We start from the raw sequence: 16766 nt of genomic DNA on the forward strand, positions 1-16766 counted from the left end.
CTCCGCCCCCTCCAGACCCCCGGGTGGGCGGGGCCTCAGTGGTACTTTATCCAGGAGCAGAGCTGGGGTGGGGGCGGGGGTTGGGGTGGGGAAGGTGCGGGGAGCTGCGGGTGCATGGCCCTGGCTTCCTTCTCTGCTCCTCGCTGATGTGCCAGCCCCGCTGGGATGGGCCGGTCAAGGGACAGGCACCGAGGGTGGCAGAGAGCAGGACAGGGACCTGGCGCCAGGCGTCTATCTGTCCTGGTTCCTCGCTGCCCTCAGTCGGCTCTGGCTCAGCCGGAGCCTGAAACTGGGGGCTGCGGCCTGGCCCAGGAGGAGACGCCTTGGGCCCCAGCACTCTCACCCGACCTCACGCCCGGGGTGGGTCTCTTCCGGCAGAGTGGACCAGATCGTGGGGCGTGGCCCAGCGATGGCGGACAAAGACCGAGGCAAGGGCCCGGCGGAGGCGGAGCTGCCCGAGGACCCCAGCATGATGGGGAGGCTGGGGAAGGTGGAGAAGCAGGTGGGAGAGGCTGGGGGTCCGTGGTGTCAGTGCAGCTGCTGCGGGAGGGTGCGCCAGCTTGTGGGGAGCTGAGGGCTCTGGTGTCTGGACCCTGGGTACCCCGTGAGCACTCCCAGGCCTGGGGCACTTCCCTTCTGCTGGCCAGCGCCTACAGACCCCAGGCCAAGCACTGGCTTGCTCGCTCACTTCTCGCCTGGGGGGCGCTACTGCAGGGCCTGCGTGGTCGTTCTCCACCCCACTTGGCTGACCTTGTCTGACTTTCCTCTACTCTCTTGGGAGCAAGTCCTCTGGAACCACACACAAGACCCTTTGCTGAGGGTCTGCTTCTGGGAGCTCAGGAGAGGAATGGGGTGATTCCTTCCCTCTGGAGTTTGCTTTATGGGTGAACCCACAGAGTGGCCCAAAGAAGCAAGAGTGTCCATGCTCTGAAGCCCTGAGGCCACATACCCTGATGGGGGCAGTCAGAGGCTGAGCTGTCGGGGGAGGGGGTGTCCTGCCTTCTATTGCCTCTGCAATTTTGTAGGTGACCTCCTGTGTCCCCCCACCTCTGGGGAGTGTCTAGGGTCCCCACCTGTCCAGGGAGCATTGCTGCCCTCCCCAGCTCCAAGGAGCATCCCAACCCCCGCCATGAGAAGCATTCAGCCCTTCCCACCTCCAGGGACCGTCCTCCCCACCCCCAACCCCTTCCCCAGCATGGGAACCATCCAGCATGGCTCACTAGCCCCTCCCACAGGTCCTGTCCATGGAGAAGAAGCTGGATTTCCTGGTGAACATCTACATGCAGCGCATGGGTGTCCCTCCGACGGAAACCGAGGCCTACTTTGGGGCCAAGGAGCCGGAGCCGGCGCCACCGTACCACAGCCCCGAAGACAGCCGGGACCACGGTGGCCGGAGCGGCTGCATCATCAAGCTTGTCCGCTCCACCAGCTCCGTGGGCCAGAAGAACTTCGCGGCACCCCCGCCTGCACCCTCTGCCCAGTGCCCACCCTCCACCTCGTGGCAGCAGCAGTGCCACCCCCGCCCAGGCCACGGCACCTCACCCGTGGGGGACCACAGCTCGCTAGTGCGTATCCCGCCGCCACCCGCCCATGAGCGGTCCCTGTCCGCTTACAGCGGGGGCCACCGGGCCAGCACGGAGTTCCTGAGGCCGGAGGATGCCCCGGCCTGCAGGCCCCACGAGGGCGCACTGAGGGACAGTGACACATCCATCTCCATTCCATCCGTGGACCACGAGGAGCTGGAGCGCTCCTTCAGTGGCTTCAGCATCTCCCAGTCCAAGGAGAACCTGGATGCCCTCAACAGCTGCTACGCGGCGGTCGCTCCGTGCGCCAAAGTCAGGCCCTACATCGCGGAGGGCGAGTCGGACACGGACTCGGACCTCTGCACCCCGTGCGGGCCCCCACCGCGCTCCGCCACGGGCGAGGGCCCCTTTGGTGATATGGGCTGGGCCGGGCCCCGGAAGTGAGGCCACCTGCTAGCCTCCCCCTGACTCCTGGCCTCCTGGTCTCGAGGCAGATGCTCTGGGGCCCTTTTCTTAGAGCAAGGCAGTAGGGGTGCCTGTGCAGGGTGGTGGACAGGTGTGGCCCTCAGTCTCTTGCACTGAAGGTTGGCAGAAATTCTTTTCCAGCAAGGGGCAGCCCGGCTGGCCGTGCCCACTCGGCGGACTCTGCAGACCATTGGTCCGGGCATGACAGAGGCCAGGGTCAAGGCTGAGGATAGGCCCCTGGCGGCCAGGTGCAGGCTTCTTTGGGGGCAGGGTGGCAGCGAGGGGCAGATCTGCCTTGTGAGGCTCAGCAGCTTTGAGGCCCAGGGTGTGTGGCTTGTCTCTGCCCCCATTCCTGTCCTGCCCCATCATCCTGGGTACCACCCACAGCTGCTGGTCAGTGTCGCCTTCTTCCCCTGGTTCTGAGCGTCCTGTGACAGGAGCCAGCCCCACGTTCAGGACCCTGGCCTGAAGGGGGCATGGGGGCAAGGCTTGGGACCCCCTCCAGAACAGAGTGGCCTCAGACCTCCTGAACTTGATTCTTGTGGGGAGGGGCCGGCTCCATAGGCTCCTGGAGGGGGTCCTTGGGGTCTCCCTTCCAGACCTGGAAGCTGGGGGGTGTCCCCTGTGTCCTCTCCCCTCTCCCCTGGCTGGACACTGGTCACCACGCTGTGGCCAGCGCTGTGATATGGACCTGCCTGCAGGGAGGAGTGCTGAGTGGCTAGGGTGCCCCCTGGCTGGGCTCATGCTCTGGGGTCCTGACTGGGCCGGTTGTGGTGAGTCGATTTGCTCGCTGTCCTCCAGGGACCCTGCCTCACCTGTCCCCCATCAGCCCCCCAACAGCACCCCCGCTGGACGATGCTTCAGCCAATGGGAAAACCCTTCAGTAGAGATGAAGGAGCTGCCTTGTAGGTGATCTCTCCTGTCCCTCCTAGGCTGACCATCACCCCCACTCTCCTCACTGACCAGCCCTTGACTGTGACCTCTGGGTGTCTTGCGATCAGTGATGCCTGTTCCCTCCCTGGGCCCTGGGAAACAGTGGTGCCCATCCTTCTCGTTTTGAGCCTGAGGGGCAGTCGCTTTGAGCCAGGAGTCCAACCCCAGGAGGCAGAGTGGACCCCGTCCTGGGCCCCCAGTTGTCAGTGTGCAGGGGCATCTGGCATTTGGGGTGACAGGACAGCAAGCCTGGACACCTAGTGCCCTCTGAGGCAGTGACCTTCCTGTGCACCAGGGCTGGGTCTGCAAAGCCTACCACGTAGTGACTTCCCCTGAAATATCAGGTCCAGGGAGAGCCTGAGCTGTCTCCTCAGGACGCTTCCGTCCATCCTGGTCAGTGAGAGACTGTGCTTGCTCTCCGGGAAGGACTTTGAAAGTAGTGTCTGAGGGTTGAATGCCCCTGGCTGTTAAGGTCTTGGCCTCTGAGATCCCTGGGGAGCAGTGTCTACTGCAGCCTCTGTGCGTGCCACCCCCCGCTACACCAGGACCCCCAGGTCCCAGCCATGTGCACCTGTCTGCTGGCCCAGTGCAGGAGGACCCGAGCTCGGAGTCAGAACCGTGGTCTGTGTTCAGGGCCAAGGCATGAGGATGCCTCCCCCGAGTCTCCAGGGAGGGTTGGCTGTGGGATCTTCCATGTGGCCTGGGGCAGGGGGTGCCTCGTTGGCCGCCCCCCGACCCAGCGTGTCTGCTCTGTGCCCGCTTCATGTTCTCCACCTCAGACCTTCAGTGGTGAGCAAAGCCCCTCTTTAGTGTTGACTGTGTGAAGAGACCCCGGCAAGTGGCAGCTCCTCTGGGTGAGGGCGGAGCTGCCCTTTGCCCCCCATCTTGGGAGAGAGAGGCCCCAGCTGGAGGGCCCCGACAGGGCACAAACAGGCTAGCCCCTGGACCAAGTGCATCCACAGCCACTCCAGCCCCCAGTTGTTGCTTTCTGGCTCTGGAAGGGTTCAATTTAGGTTGCCAGCCGCAGGGACCCACCCCTGTCGGATCTTGGCCTGCTTGGGCCCCTGGCCTGGTAGCAGGGGCCTTTGGCCCCTGGAGAGAGGTACATGTCCCATCACGCGCATGCCCTGTGCTGTGGGTCCCTGGTGACCAGAGAGGCTAGCTTGGTCCGCAGAGCTGCTAAGCCAGATGCTGGCGCCAGGACCACTAATGGGAGGGCCTCCGAGGTTGCAACAGGAGGGGCTGAGGCCCGACTCTCCACGTGCTGTGCTCAGCAAGGAGTCTGTGACGCCTCCTCCATGAAATCCTGTCCCCCATCTTTGCTTGGGGGACTGTTTCGGGGTGCAGTTTTAGGAGATGATGGGGTAGAGGCTCCTTGTCAGGGGCCTAAGTAACATGTGTTCCTCTATGTCCATCTGCTGCCCCAGGGCCCCCACCTTCAGGAGGTATGGCAGGAGAGTGCTTGGCATTCCAGGCAAGTCGGTGCACTTTCTGGGTGACCCGTGGCTGTGGGCCCACCCTGCCCCACCGCACGTGTGGTAGGGGCTTCCCAAGAGAAGCATCTCAGTTACTTGATCACGCGGCTCCCCCAGCTCCACACATGCCTGTGCTCACACTCATGCCTGCAGACATACAGCACATACACACTCATGCATACACACCCACACACACAGCACCTGCACACAGAGTCACATGCATTCTCACCCAGACACACCAGAGTGCACACACTCACCCATGTATGCACAAGCATACACACCCATGTGCACACACACCCACCCATGCACAGATGCCTTGTCTGACTCGCTGTGGCTCTTCCTGCTTCAGTCCATAGGAATTAGTGAGTTCAGGAGTTGCAGACAGTCCTGGGATGTTGACCCTGGGTGGGGTTCCGCTCTTCTGACCTCTGGGCAGCACCTCAGGGGGATTCCCAGAGCCCAGGCAGGTTCCCACCTACCCTTTTCCTCCTCCTCAGCTGCCCCGGAGGCTGTCCAGATGCCAAGATGGCCTAGGCTGGGCCAGGGAGGTCTTGGTGTCTGTGGGCATCCAGCTACAATGTGGGGGCTCTGGTGGCTCCCTCTGCCCTCCTGAGCCATGTGACCCAGCCTCAGGACCCTCTCCCTTCTCTGCCCCACACCTCCCTCTTCTGTGACAGCATGAGCCATGGCCACCGTGGAGGATGAAGGAACCCAGCCAGGGAGCAGGGGACTCCCTCCGGGGCCTCCCTGCCGGGCCCCTGCCCCTGGGAGACCACGGCACCCTCCGGGGGGCACCACCCTCCTCTGGGGGGATTCGCCAGGGAGTCCACCCCATGAGAAGAGCCAGCCATTGCCCTCTAATTAACACTCTCAGCTGGAGCGGTCACCAGACAGCAGCTCCTCACAGCTTCACACTTTGTTTTAACTTCTCCCTTCCTTAGGCTGGGGCACCCCTGTGGTCACGGGCCTAAGATGTCAACACAGGATGAGGGGGAGTGTCCTCTTTTCTGCTACACCGTCATGCTGCTGTTTGTGGACAGAACATGGTCCTGGGACATTGCTGATGCTTCTGAGGCCCCGGAGGGTGGGGACTGCAGACAGGCCTTTGTAAGATTGCTGGTGTTAATTCCCATGCTCCCCCGATGTCAAGACCATGCCAGGCGCTGGTGGAGGCGTTGGCCCGGATTTCTTGCTGCAGAGTCAACATTGGTTCTGCACCGAAGTCCCCAGAATAAATGGCTGTGAAGAGGGCTGGTTCGGCAGGGAGGCCCCACCTGGAGGGTTCAGGGCACCCCGCCACCAGCGGGGTGGGGAGTTATGAGCAGCAGGATGGCTTCATGACTCCCAGTACGCATGGCTCCAAATTAGACACTGTTCCTCGCGTGGCACTGCCCTGCATGGTCTTCACTGCCCTGGGCAGTGATGTGGACAGTCCTGCCCTCTGTGACCCCTGAGCAGAACTCCAGGCTGCCTGTTTGTATGGATGAATGTTAGGCCCTGCAGGGCCGGGCTACTTGCTTTTAGTGCCCAGGGGAGCCACAGGCCATCCCAGGCCAGCTGCTTCCTGCCCCCAGGGTAAGCTCCACTTGGGCCTGTACCAAGTGCTAAGTGGGAGAGACGATCGGGAGCTTCCTGAAGGAGGTGATGTGCTAGGATCAGGGGCTTACACCTATCCTCTGTCCAAGGGGCTTAGAAAGCCGGCTGCCCAGGGTGGGACACTGTAGCCCCTGGAGCTGCACAAGTGGGGCACACAGCTCGTTGGCTTCTGTTGACTTGTGAGGATGGGGTTGTGAGGATGGGGGCAGATGCGGAGGGCATTCTGGGGGGAGGAGAGTATAGGAAGGAGGTAGGGAGCATGAAAAAGATGCTTGTGGGAGGAGAGACCCCTCTGTCTTGAGGAGCTCTTGTCTTGGACACTTGCATGGGTCCCCTTGCCTGATGGAGGTGTGACTGGATGGCCCTGTCTGGAGAGACCCTCAGTACAGGCAGATCAGGCACCGGGAGAGGCGAGGACCCTCCTGGGGGGCAGCCCTCAGTCCTGGGGTTGCTGGGCAGGTGTGTGGACTTTGCTGAATGCTGCACGTCCAGCTCTGTCTGAGTTTCATAAAGTTGTTGCCTTAATGCACGTTGACGAAAATTCACCGTGGTCACCCCCTGCCCCCTTGGCTTCTGCCAGGCACCAACCTGCAACCCCACCGCCTCCTCCATCCAGGGTCCGCGGGCCCAGGTCTGCAGCAAGTACGGGGGGTAGGGGACCTCACGGCATGACTCCTGCGGGGCTCTGCCTGCCCGCCCACCTGGGGACCCCGCCCCCATTCCACGCCTTCCTAAGGTGGCCCGGCCCCGGCCCCGTCTGCGCTGTTGTCTTGGCTGTCTTTGCACTTTTGTTCATGTTCATGCTCCAAAGAATATGTCATGATGCCTTCAGTGCTGACGAGCACCGTCGCGCCCGCGCCCCTGCAGCACAGCCGGGCCTCTGCTCCTGGGCCTGTCACCCCCGTGACAGGTGACCTGCGTGCCGTCCGTTTTCCAGGGACAGCCGCCCAGGGAAAGAATCTAGTTTTCTACGGACCAGCTGAGACTCACTGACTGCACTCACTGTCAGGCTGATGTGTGTGCCCCCCGGAGGGCCCAGTGCAGGCTGCCTGGGGATGGCGGGTGCGCGATCTGGTGTCAGGGACACACGTGGGAGGTTCTGGGAAGCTGTAGCGCCACGGGGAGGAGTCGGATGCCCAGTGGACCTGTGCACTTAGTAAAACACAGTGATTCAACCTGGACAGTGTGTGGCCTCTTTCCTCGGGTCTCGGGGCTGTTGGCCAGTGACAGGGCTTAGGTGGGGTTGCACCCTCCGAGGTCAGGGCACTGAGCCCAGTCAGTGTCCTGTCACTGGTGTAACGGTGGGGGACAAGCTGGTGGCTCAGACAATAGACATGCTCATGACCCCAGGCCTGGGGTCTGAGTCCATCGAGCCTCCCACCTGGCCCTTCTCTCTGCCACTGGGAGTGGCAGGAGTCCTGGGAGCGGGCCCTCGAAATGCTGGGCGGGCGCCTGTGTGTGTGGGGGGCCCTTTTCTCAGGTGCATGCTCTGCATGTGAGTGGAGACTCAGAACTCGCCATTGGTTCCCTGCCTGGACTCTGATGTCCCCCAGGCCCTCTTGCCGGGCGTGGCACCTGCTCTTTCGCTGCCCCCATACCTCCTCTCTGTGAGAGGAATGGGCTGCAGGTGGGTCTGAGATGTGGCGGCGAGCTGAGCCTGTGTTTTCAACTATACTGCCCACTGCCCTCTGGAATTTCCACTCCGCTGGACCCTCCTGGGGGTCAGCTGAGTAGGAAGAGCAGCTCAGCAGGACAATGGACCGAGAGGCAGTGACCAGGCCTTGACGGCTGCCTCCGCAGCCTGTTCCCAGGTGACCTGGCTCTGCAGCAGGGGCTTAGGGAGAGACCTGGCAAGCCCAGGCCACCCACCAGAGGCCTTTGTGCTGTGAGACTTCCAGAAAGTTCTGGCTGGGGTAGCCTTGGGTTTGGGGGAGAACTGGGGTCTAGGTGCAGCTGGATTCCTGCCTGCAGGCGCAGGGTCCCCTTCTGTTCTCACCTGTGTCCACCCAGCTCACCCACCCGGGTCCTGCTGTGTCCTTGCCCGTCTGCTAGAGCCAGAGGAGAGGGCTCTAGAGACAAGGGGTCATAGCAGACCCCTGGGGGCCCTGCTCTCCCTCCTAGGGGTGCTGGTCCAAGGGTGCCGTGGGCACCTGCTGTCTACCAGCTCACCCACTGCCTGTCCGCCACAGGGCCACTTGGGCACCTCCCGGTCCGTTGGCCCCTCCCTCATCCTGAAATCTTGTTCCCCCGCAGTTCTGCCCCTTCCACCCACCTGGACAAGCCCTCCGGGGGTAGGAAGATGATGTCCCCCCTGTCCCGTGGTGCATTTCCAGATGGCTTATGAGCCCCCCCACTAGCTCACATGCCCCCTTGATCACATGCCCCTGTCTGTGACTCATGTTCCACCAGGGTTCCGAGCACGCGGGGCGCCTCTTATTGCCTGAAGGTGAAGCGGGCAGGGGACCCAGCGTGTGAGTGCTGGCCTTGGAGGGTCAGAGGAGGCTGTGGTGACTGAGTGACAGGACGTGTGGTGGACAGATGCCATGCGCAGGCATGGATGTAGGAAGGCTGGTGGGGAATGCCAGCCTCTAGGTGTGTCCAGCCTCTGCCCAACCTTAAGCCCTTCCAGGATGGATGACCCCTCTAGCCCTTCCTGGGCCCCAGGGCCTCTGCATCCTGGTGCCACTAGGTGGCAGCACTCACCTGGAGGAGAGCTGCCTGGAGCTCTGGGACACGGAGCCCATCTGGGGAGCCATCCCCGTCAGCTCCCAGGGACCATCATTCCTCAACTTGGAAAGGCTGACTGGTGGCTTCCGCTGTACCGACGTCCCCAGGCCTGGCCCTGGACTCTGTGGCACCTGGGAAAGGTCCTGAGGGTTCAAGGAAGGGCTCCTGCTGTGGGGGCTCCTTGGGGTGAGGGCTGGTAAGCTGGATGGGGAGAGGCTAGGATGCTAGCCAGGCCCTCAGGCCTCAGGACAGTAGGAGGCACTGCTCCATCCAAACACTTTGGCCTGGGTCCCTGCGTCTACTGACTTGCCTGGTGCTTGTTCTACTGCTCTGCAATCCAGGGCTTGAAGCTGGGGTGGCTGCAGCCACAGTCCTGCCTGGACCCTCAAAGCTGCCGCTCCTGGGATCCCAAGACCGTGAGGTGGTGTTCTCGGAATTGGACTTGACTTGGTGGTGCTAGTGGTAAAGAACCCACCTGCCAAACAGGAGATGTAAGAGCCGGAGGTTCAATCCCTGGGTCTGGAAGATCCCCTGGAGGAGAAAATGGCAACCCACTCCAGTATGCTTGCCTGGGAAATCCCACGGACAGAGGAGCCTGATGAGCTATAATCCATGGGGTGGCAAAGAGTTGGACTCAACTGGAGTGACTTAGCACACAAGACTGAAGGCTTCTCTGGGAGTGGTGCCCTTCATTCATTCAAACATTCATTCTCTCATTCATTCATTCACTCACTCACTCACATATTCATTCACTCATTCATTCATTCGGGTATTCATTCATTCACCAAACAGGTCTGTGTCAGTCCTTGGAGCAGCAAGAATGAGGCAGACACGGCCTTGAGCTCAGGGAGCCTGAAACCCAGACCATGGACACCACTTATGAAGCCTGACTTTTCATTATGGCTACTGGAGCACAGGCGGTAGGGACAGAAATGCCACTGTGTGCATGAGGTTAGAGGTCAGACAGCTCCATGGGTGATCACAGCCTACCCTTACAGGCTTGTCAAGCATCTTTGTCTCAAGGCAGAGCCTAATCCAATCCTGGGTCAGTGGTCCTAATGGACCGTAGGTACAGCAGGCCCCGGGCAAGCTTTGACCCTGGACCCTCAAGGAGTCCAAAGTGGGATGTCTGGTGCTGAGACCATCCCGCCGCCCTGCCTAAGTAGCTGAAACCCAGGGAGGGAGCCACAGACACAGACCTGGGAGGGAGCCATGGACAGACCTGGAAGCTGTCTCCCGTTAAAAGCTGCTGCCCAGAGCAAGTTTTCTATTGTCACCAGCTCCCTTTCCGGAAGCTGACGGAGCAAATCTCCCTGACCTTCTCCTAACACAGCTCAGCTCAGGCCCTGCGCTGGGAACACAGGAGGCAGGCAGGGATGCTGGGCTTGTCTGCAGACGTTATTACATCCCCGAGGCTGGTGCTTCAGGGCAGGGCTCTAAGATCTGGTGAGACTTGGGTGAAGTTCAGGGTTTTCACGGGTGGGAAAGAGGGATTTCTGAGCAGGGGCCCAGCCATCATCACTGCCTGGTGTTTTGGGAGCCCCCAGACTGCACCTCAAATGGTGGCATGGGGATTTGTGGGACACAGCTGTCCACACCAGCCCACCAGGCTGCTGGCTTAAAAGCTGCACATTTATGCTTGTCCCAGTGGAGGGCAGGCCCAGAAGTTTCTTCTGTGTGAGGGCAGATGTGAGCCCACCTCACCGAGTCCTCAGTCTTCTCTGCCTGGCTGACTGTGCCCTGTCCTTCTGCATTCTGCCCCTCTGTCCTTGGCAGCATTCTGCTCTGAACCCTTCTAGGGCCCCCCAGTGCCAGCAAGGAAAAGTCCAAATCTCCCCCTCACATCTGTACCTCTGGGAGGGGTGACCACCCATGCCTTCCCTCCTCCATGGCTCTTCCCCAATCCTTATGGTCCTTCTGGGCCACCTCCACTCCTGCCTTCTCCTCGTAGCCTCTGGGCCCCTCCCTCGTGTAGACCTGTGTCCCGTGGGTGGTGTACAGCCCCCTCTGTCCTCCCACCATGGGTCTCTTCCTCTGAGGCCCTCCCATCTCTCCAGGGCCAGCTTCTTGAGCCTGGGTGCCTGAGTCCCTGCAGACTCACTGGGGTCTGACACCAGGAAAGGCCCCAAATCCAGACACTGCTGGTCCTCAGGAAACCCCGCCCTGTAGCAGCCAGCATCTGCTTTTACAAGTTGCAAGAATGTCATTTCTTTTTCAATTTTAAGATGAAACAGCTTAACTCAAGCAATTGGCGTTTTACTTCTGCACGTGCAGAAGGAGGACTCGCTGGTGATGATGGCACGTGGCCTGTGCTTCTCAGACACTTTTAGGTGGAAAATGTTTAGTTTTCAAGCATGGCCTTGAAACCTGGCCAGGCTGGGAGCAGGGAACACAGCGGGTGGCTTGGGACACTGCCTTCCTACCTGGAGTGACCCTGGGTGGGACCTGTCCAGGGTGTCCATGGGCCAGTGGACCAGGAGGGCGCTGGGTGCAGGACTCATGCTCACAGGAGCTGTGCTCACGTGGCCAAGAATATCTATGGAGCACCTACTTAATGCATCCTTTGTTCTCTGCCTTGTGGGGAGGCAGGGGAGAAGGCGTGACTAAGCCCTTGAGCCACTCAGGGACCCGCTGGACTCCTGGGAGAGGGACTGAGAGGACAATGGTGCTCTGACCATCCAGTGGTCAGTCTGCACCAACAGTGGCCCCAATCCAGCTACCTCCTCCATCGGCCCCCGGCCCAGGAGCTGGAGAAAACAGCTCAGCCCTATCCGCCACCCACGCCATTCGCTGGAGCCAGACAGCCAGAGCTGGGACTCCCTCCTTGACATTCAGAGCTGCTAATTTTTCATCACAGGGTGGGTTTGACATTTGCATTGGAATTGGTTTCTGTTAACTTCCTCTGGCGGCTGGTGGGTTCAGACTGAATCCTCCCATCTGCCGCATCGCTGCCTGTGGTCCACCCCACCTGCCCGGCCCGGGGAGGCTCAGGGCCCAGCCACCTAGACACAGATCTGGTCCTCCACTCGACCTCTGCTTCCGCCTTGACCTCAGGACTTGGCTGCCCGCCCGGCCCCCGGCAGCTCCCCAACAAGGGAGTCCAGGGGCCCTGGTCCTGGGGCCATCTTCCCTGGCGAAGCCCCAGCGCACCTGCCCCTTCACTGTTTTAGCGCCCAAGTCCCACATCACCTGCCTCGGGTCAGGGTGGCTCCCTTCTTCTCATCCCGGCATCCACACATGCCGGCACCCCCTGGCTCCAGCCAGCCCAGGAGCACGCTCCCTGCAGCATCCAAGCCTCACAGGGCGCACCATCCCTCCACACTCCCAGGGCTGCTGCGCTGTGCCTGCATCCGGAGAATGGGTGCCTGCCCACCCGGGGCCAGGAAGGCTCGCCCGTCTTGTAGACAAGGGCCGGGGGACGGGGCCTTGTGACCCCAGCTTCGCCTCTCCCCAGGCTTCTGATGGGGGTTGGGGTGGGAGGGAGGGGCTTCCTCAGGAGAGAAGCTAGGTGAGTGGGCAGAGCAGGGCTAGATGAAAACTTTACAGGTGGGAGGGGCCTGGACAGAGCCCCTGTTGAGAGCCCAGTACCTCCCACCCCAAGAAGGCCCAGCTCCCAGCCTTCCTCTCCCAGAACAAGTCCGCCTGTTGGGAGTCTGTCCTCCACTGTGGCTTGGCCTGCGTTTAGAGCCCCCTCCTGATTTAGGAGAGGGCCGCATGGAGGAGCTAAAGGGCCTGGCCAGAGGTTCCAAGTCGGAGGGTGTTGTGCAAGAAGATGGGGAGAAAGAAGGCCCTCTGGGGAGACGGCAGAGTGGGCTTCCAGGCTCTGACACTGAGCACAGCTCCCATGAATTCTGAGAGCCACCCCGAAGGAGCCACAGGCTGGTTTCAGAAGGAGGTGGGTCCATGTAGTCTAAGCAGTTGGTTCCCTGCCAGCCTGTGCCCACCTCGGGGGCTGTGGACCTCCCCCTTGGCCACCTGGGCCACCCCTCAGGACTCAGAACTTGCAGACAGCAGAGTGAGGGAGCTGGAGGAGCCAGCTGGGCGTGGGAGGGGTCTCAGGCCCCTGGGGACCCCTCTTGGTCCTGCAGAATCAGCCCAGGGAGTGGGACCTGTGGGGCAGTTGCCCGAGCTCCTCCTCTTGTGAGGGGGAAACCCACCCCCAGACTGGAGGGAACCCATGTACGCTGCTGACAGTCTGACTGTGGCCTCCTTGGGGATGGGATCCCTCTTGGAGGGGAGGAGGGGCTGCCTGCCCATCCAGGGATTGCCCTGGACCCTCACCCCAGACGTTCCTCCTAGGCCCCTTGGAGGCTGGGAACCCCCATGCTCTCGCCACACAGAAAATACCAGAGTGGTGAGGGTGCTCCTCTCGCAGGAACCCTCACTTCCGGATCCAGCCAAGGCTGCCCAGGGCCACGTAGGGTGCTCGGCCCACAGCTTGTGCCAACACCAGCCTCTGGCTGAGACCTTTGACCCCTCTGCGTCCTATCCAGATTCCGGGCCTTTGAGGCTGTGTGAGGTGATAAATGGGTGCCACTGTTTGAGGCCACTGGGTTTTGGGGTAGTTTGTTGTGTGGCCACAGGTATGCAACCACAGGATCACAGTGCACTCAGGACACAGGTCTGCAGCAGAGAGAGTGTGGCCTCCGTGGGTGCAGGTGGAGAGCAGGGAGCTGCCTGCTGCCTCCCTTCATGGAGTGCTGTGTTTGTGCACTGCTGATGGCGTGGAGATGCTGTGGACTTGGCATGGACTCAGCGTGGGCAGTAGGTCTCTTCTTAGTGATCGGGAACTTCTCATCGGGGTGGCTGCTGAATTTTGCCATATGCTTTTTCCGAGTTTATTGAGATGATCACAGGGTTTTCTTCTTGCATCTGTTAACCAGTGAAATTACACTGAATACTTTCTGAGTGTTTAGCCAGCTTTGCATCCTGTGTTGAGCTTGAATGGAGGTGACGTGTTACCCTCTGAGTCTGTGGCTGGATCCCCGTGATGACAGACAGTGCCCTCATGCTGCAGGGTCCTGGCTTTGGAGTCACCGGGGAACTGGTGGGAGTATGTCCTCTCCTTCAGAAAGTGATTGCGTAACACTGCTCACCTACTAGAATTTACCAGAGAAGCCCTGGGGCCTGGAGTTTTCTTTGATGAAGACTTTAACCTCAAGTTCAGTGTCTTTAAGGCTTCCCTTGTGGGTCAGCTGGTGAAGAATCTGCCTGCAATGCGGGAAACCTGGGTTTGATCCCTGGGTTGGGAAGATTCCTCTGGAGAAGGGAAAGGCTACCCACTCCAGTATTCTGGCTTAGAGAATTCCATGGGCTGTATAGTCCATGGGGTCGCAAAGAGTAGGACACGACTGAGTGACTATTTCACTTTCACTTTCAATGTCTTTAACATGTGCAGAGGGCTGGGCAGGGGGATGGGCGGGGGTGTGAAGTGGGTATGAGAGAGCCTTCCTAATTCCAGCTCTCTGTGATGCTCTTTATGGAAGCAGTTACAGGCATCACAGGCTAGATTTGTATTTAAAAACACCAAACAAATCTTCAATTATTTCACCACGGAGGAAACACAGTACCAAGAGCAGGGCTGACCCTGCAGTGAAAACCCGTACTTGTGGGGTGAGCACCAAGGGTGGGGCCCCCAGTCAGGCAGGCGCCTCAGAAAACAGTTTGTTGGGTCTGTGTCCCAGGGCCAAAGTGGGTATGGTTGCTGAGGACACAAAAATGCATCATTTTCTTCAGCAGCAGGAAGGTAAATATTTTATGTCTCTTTTTAAAAAATTTGGCTGAGAGAGGCCTCTGTTTGTCAGACAGCCCTGTAGGCACTGACAGGACCAGTGATGCGGAAACCACAGGTGTGTCACAGCTCTGAGGCCTGCCTGTCACCCACCTGCTCCCAGGGGCCAGGGCAGGGCATGTGGCATCCAGGGCCACAAGACCCTCACTGGAAGGGTAGGTGCCAGGACAAGGGCAGACCACCTGTCCCAGTGGGAGGGGCCACCCGGGTGACAGCTCCCACGGTGACATGGGGTAGGGAGCATGGGTCCACTTGCCCATGCACAATTTGGGAACTAGGGCTCAGAATGCAGGATCTGTCGGGTCCTGGAGCCCCTCACAGTGGGAGTTGCCTTCCCTGGGGGCAGATGGGGGATTCCTGGTCCTTCCCAGCGCCCGCTGCCTGTGTCACCCAGGGCTGTTATCCAGGACCAAGGTCTATCACCTGCTGTGAACAGGGCCTGAGCTCCAGCCAGGTGGGAGCCCCAGTCCTGGGGACAGCCCCCGCCTCGGCCTCCCCATCTTGACAAGGCCAAGAGGGCCCAATCTCTGGTTTATTCATCTTTCCTTCCAACAGCCCCGCTGAGTTGAAAGGAAAGTTGAAATGTAGCACCTGTGTGTGTTTGAAATGATCCTCGACCCTTGATGATCCTCATTATTCAAATACCCCGAGGAAAGGCCCCCCGGGAATTTTATCAGTTACCAAGTTGGTTGGCTCAGCAGGACGGTGGCCACAGCTGGACTGCCGCAGTGCCCACCCTACTCAGGACCCGGCGGCCTCCTGCTGAGGTGTGCTCCTCCCCAAGTCTTGGCCCCTCTGCTGGGCCCTGGGCATCTTCAGAGTGCGGTGGAAGAAAGGCATCTTGCTCTGCAGGGAAAGCCCACCAGAGGGGGAAAGCCAGCTGCTCTGGAAGTTCTCCTGGCCAGCCCCAGTCCCCTCTTACTCTCAGCCTCCCCTGGCTTGAAGCAGCAGATAATGGGCTATGTCCTATCCTTGAGTCTAGGGGGGCTCTGGGTGACAGGGAGGCCAGGGCCCACCCAGCACCACAAGGCCAGCACCTGGCCTTCCTCCTTCAGGGATGCGGCCAGGTGGGACCTTTCCCAGCAGTGACTTCTGTCTCCTGTGAGGCTTCCTAGAAGAGGGCGTAGCTGTCACTGGTCAGCATGTCACCCCTCACTGTAGCGAAGGGGAAGGGTCCCTCTCTCGGGACCTCAGCTGCCCATCAAAACCACTCTGGAATAAACAAGGTCACTGGCAGGACGGAAGAGGCCCGGAGGCTCCCAGTAGGCAGTGCTGGCACCCATGCTCACTCTCTGGACTGCATGGGAGGGGGTTCAGGGTCACAGAGCCCCCCAACTCCTTGCTCTTATAAGCCAGGTCAGGGCCCACCACCTTCAAAGAGCTCACAGTCCAATGAGCTGTGACCAACGGAGGCACCTGCATGTTGCTATGGAAACAGTGAGCTGGGGGATGGGGCTGGAGGGTCTGGGTGTCAAAAGATGAATGAGCTTCCAAGCCCAGCAGGGCTCAGAGGAGGTGGGAGGGGAAGCGTGTCCTTCTGGGCAAGTGAGAAGCTTCTGAGATGAAGGAGAAACCCCCACATATGGGATTACTCATCCTGATCCACACCTAGAACCAGGAACCTGCTTATTTGAACGTCTCTCAGCAAAGCTAGTCTTAGGGCTCAGGCGGTTCTGTTTTCTCCCTGGTTTGGGCATACAGAGAGAGTCGTGGCCGTGCACGTGGGATCCCAGGCAGATAACTGGGCTGGAGAGGGTGGGCACCTGGGGGCCAACCAGGCAAGCACCGAGGAACTGGGTTGTCCAGGGACCGAGCTCCTCACCCACCCCCATGGGGGAAGGGTCTGTGCAGCCTAGGTCACAGCCAGGGTCCACTGGGAGCACCTCAAGTCACTTATTTGCCCCCATCAAGGCCCCCATCAGCTCGTCCCAAATTTTGGATGATCGATGGGGAGGGGTCCTGCTCTGGGATGTGTCCCAAAGTGTCCTGGTCTGTGTGGTCCCTGGAAAGTGTCCAGCATCCTGCTGTGGCTACGGTCAGGAAGGGAGACCCCTTGGGTGGAGGCGGCGAGAATCGAAGCTGGACGAGGTCTGGCTGTGGGCAGCCTGGAGTGGACGCCAGTGTGTCTGGGCCCAGTGATGGGTGCACCCCGATCAGCCTCTGGGTGTGTCCTTGGGAAGGGACTGCTGTGACTCTATGCCCTTGTCACATATGGCTGACGAGCACCGGCTCTGAGCCCGTCCTGGGGCACGTCCT

The 16766-nt window shown here is 60.4% G+C and overlaps 1 protein-coding gene across 11 annotated transcripts in view; it reads left to right on the top strand.

Moving 5' to 3' along the window:
• KCNQ2 (potassium voltage-gated channel subfamily Q member 2) overlaps positions 1–7173 on the top strand; it is a 48323-nt gene extending 41150 nt beyond the window's left edge. For all 11 annotated transcript variants that reach the window (XM_015099783.4, XM_042229880.2, XM_042229885.2 and 8 more), the window contains 2 exons: positions 379–502; positions 1236–7173. In XM_015099783.4, the coding sequence (XP_014955269.2) occupies positions 379–502; positions 1236–1967 (856 nt within the window). In that variant the 3' untranslated portion in view covers positions 1968–7173. The remainder of the gene's footprint in view (positions 1–378; positions 503–1235) is intronic.
• The last annotated feature ends 9593 nt before the right edge of the window (positions 7174–16766 follow it).

Source organism: Ovis aries, chromosome 13, assembly GCF_016772045.2.
Source record: "Ovis aries strain OAR_USU_Benz2616 breed Rambouillet chromosome 13, ARS-UI_Ramb_v3.0, whole genome shotgun sequence".
Classification (NCBI taxonomy): domain Eukaryota; kingdom Metazoa; phylum Chordata; class Mammalia; order Artiodactyla; family Bovidae; genus Ovis; species Ovis aries.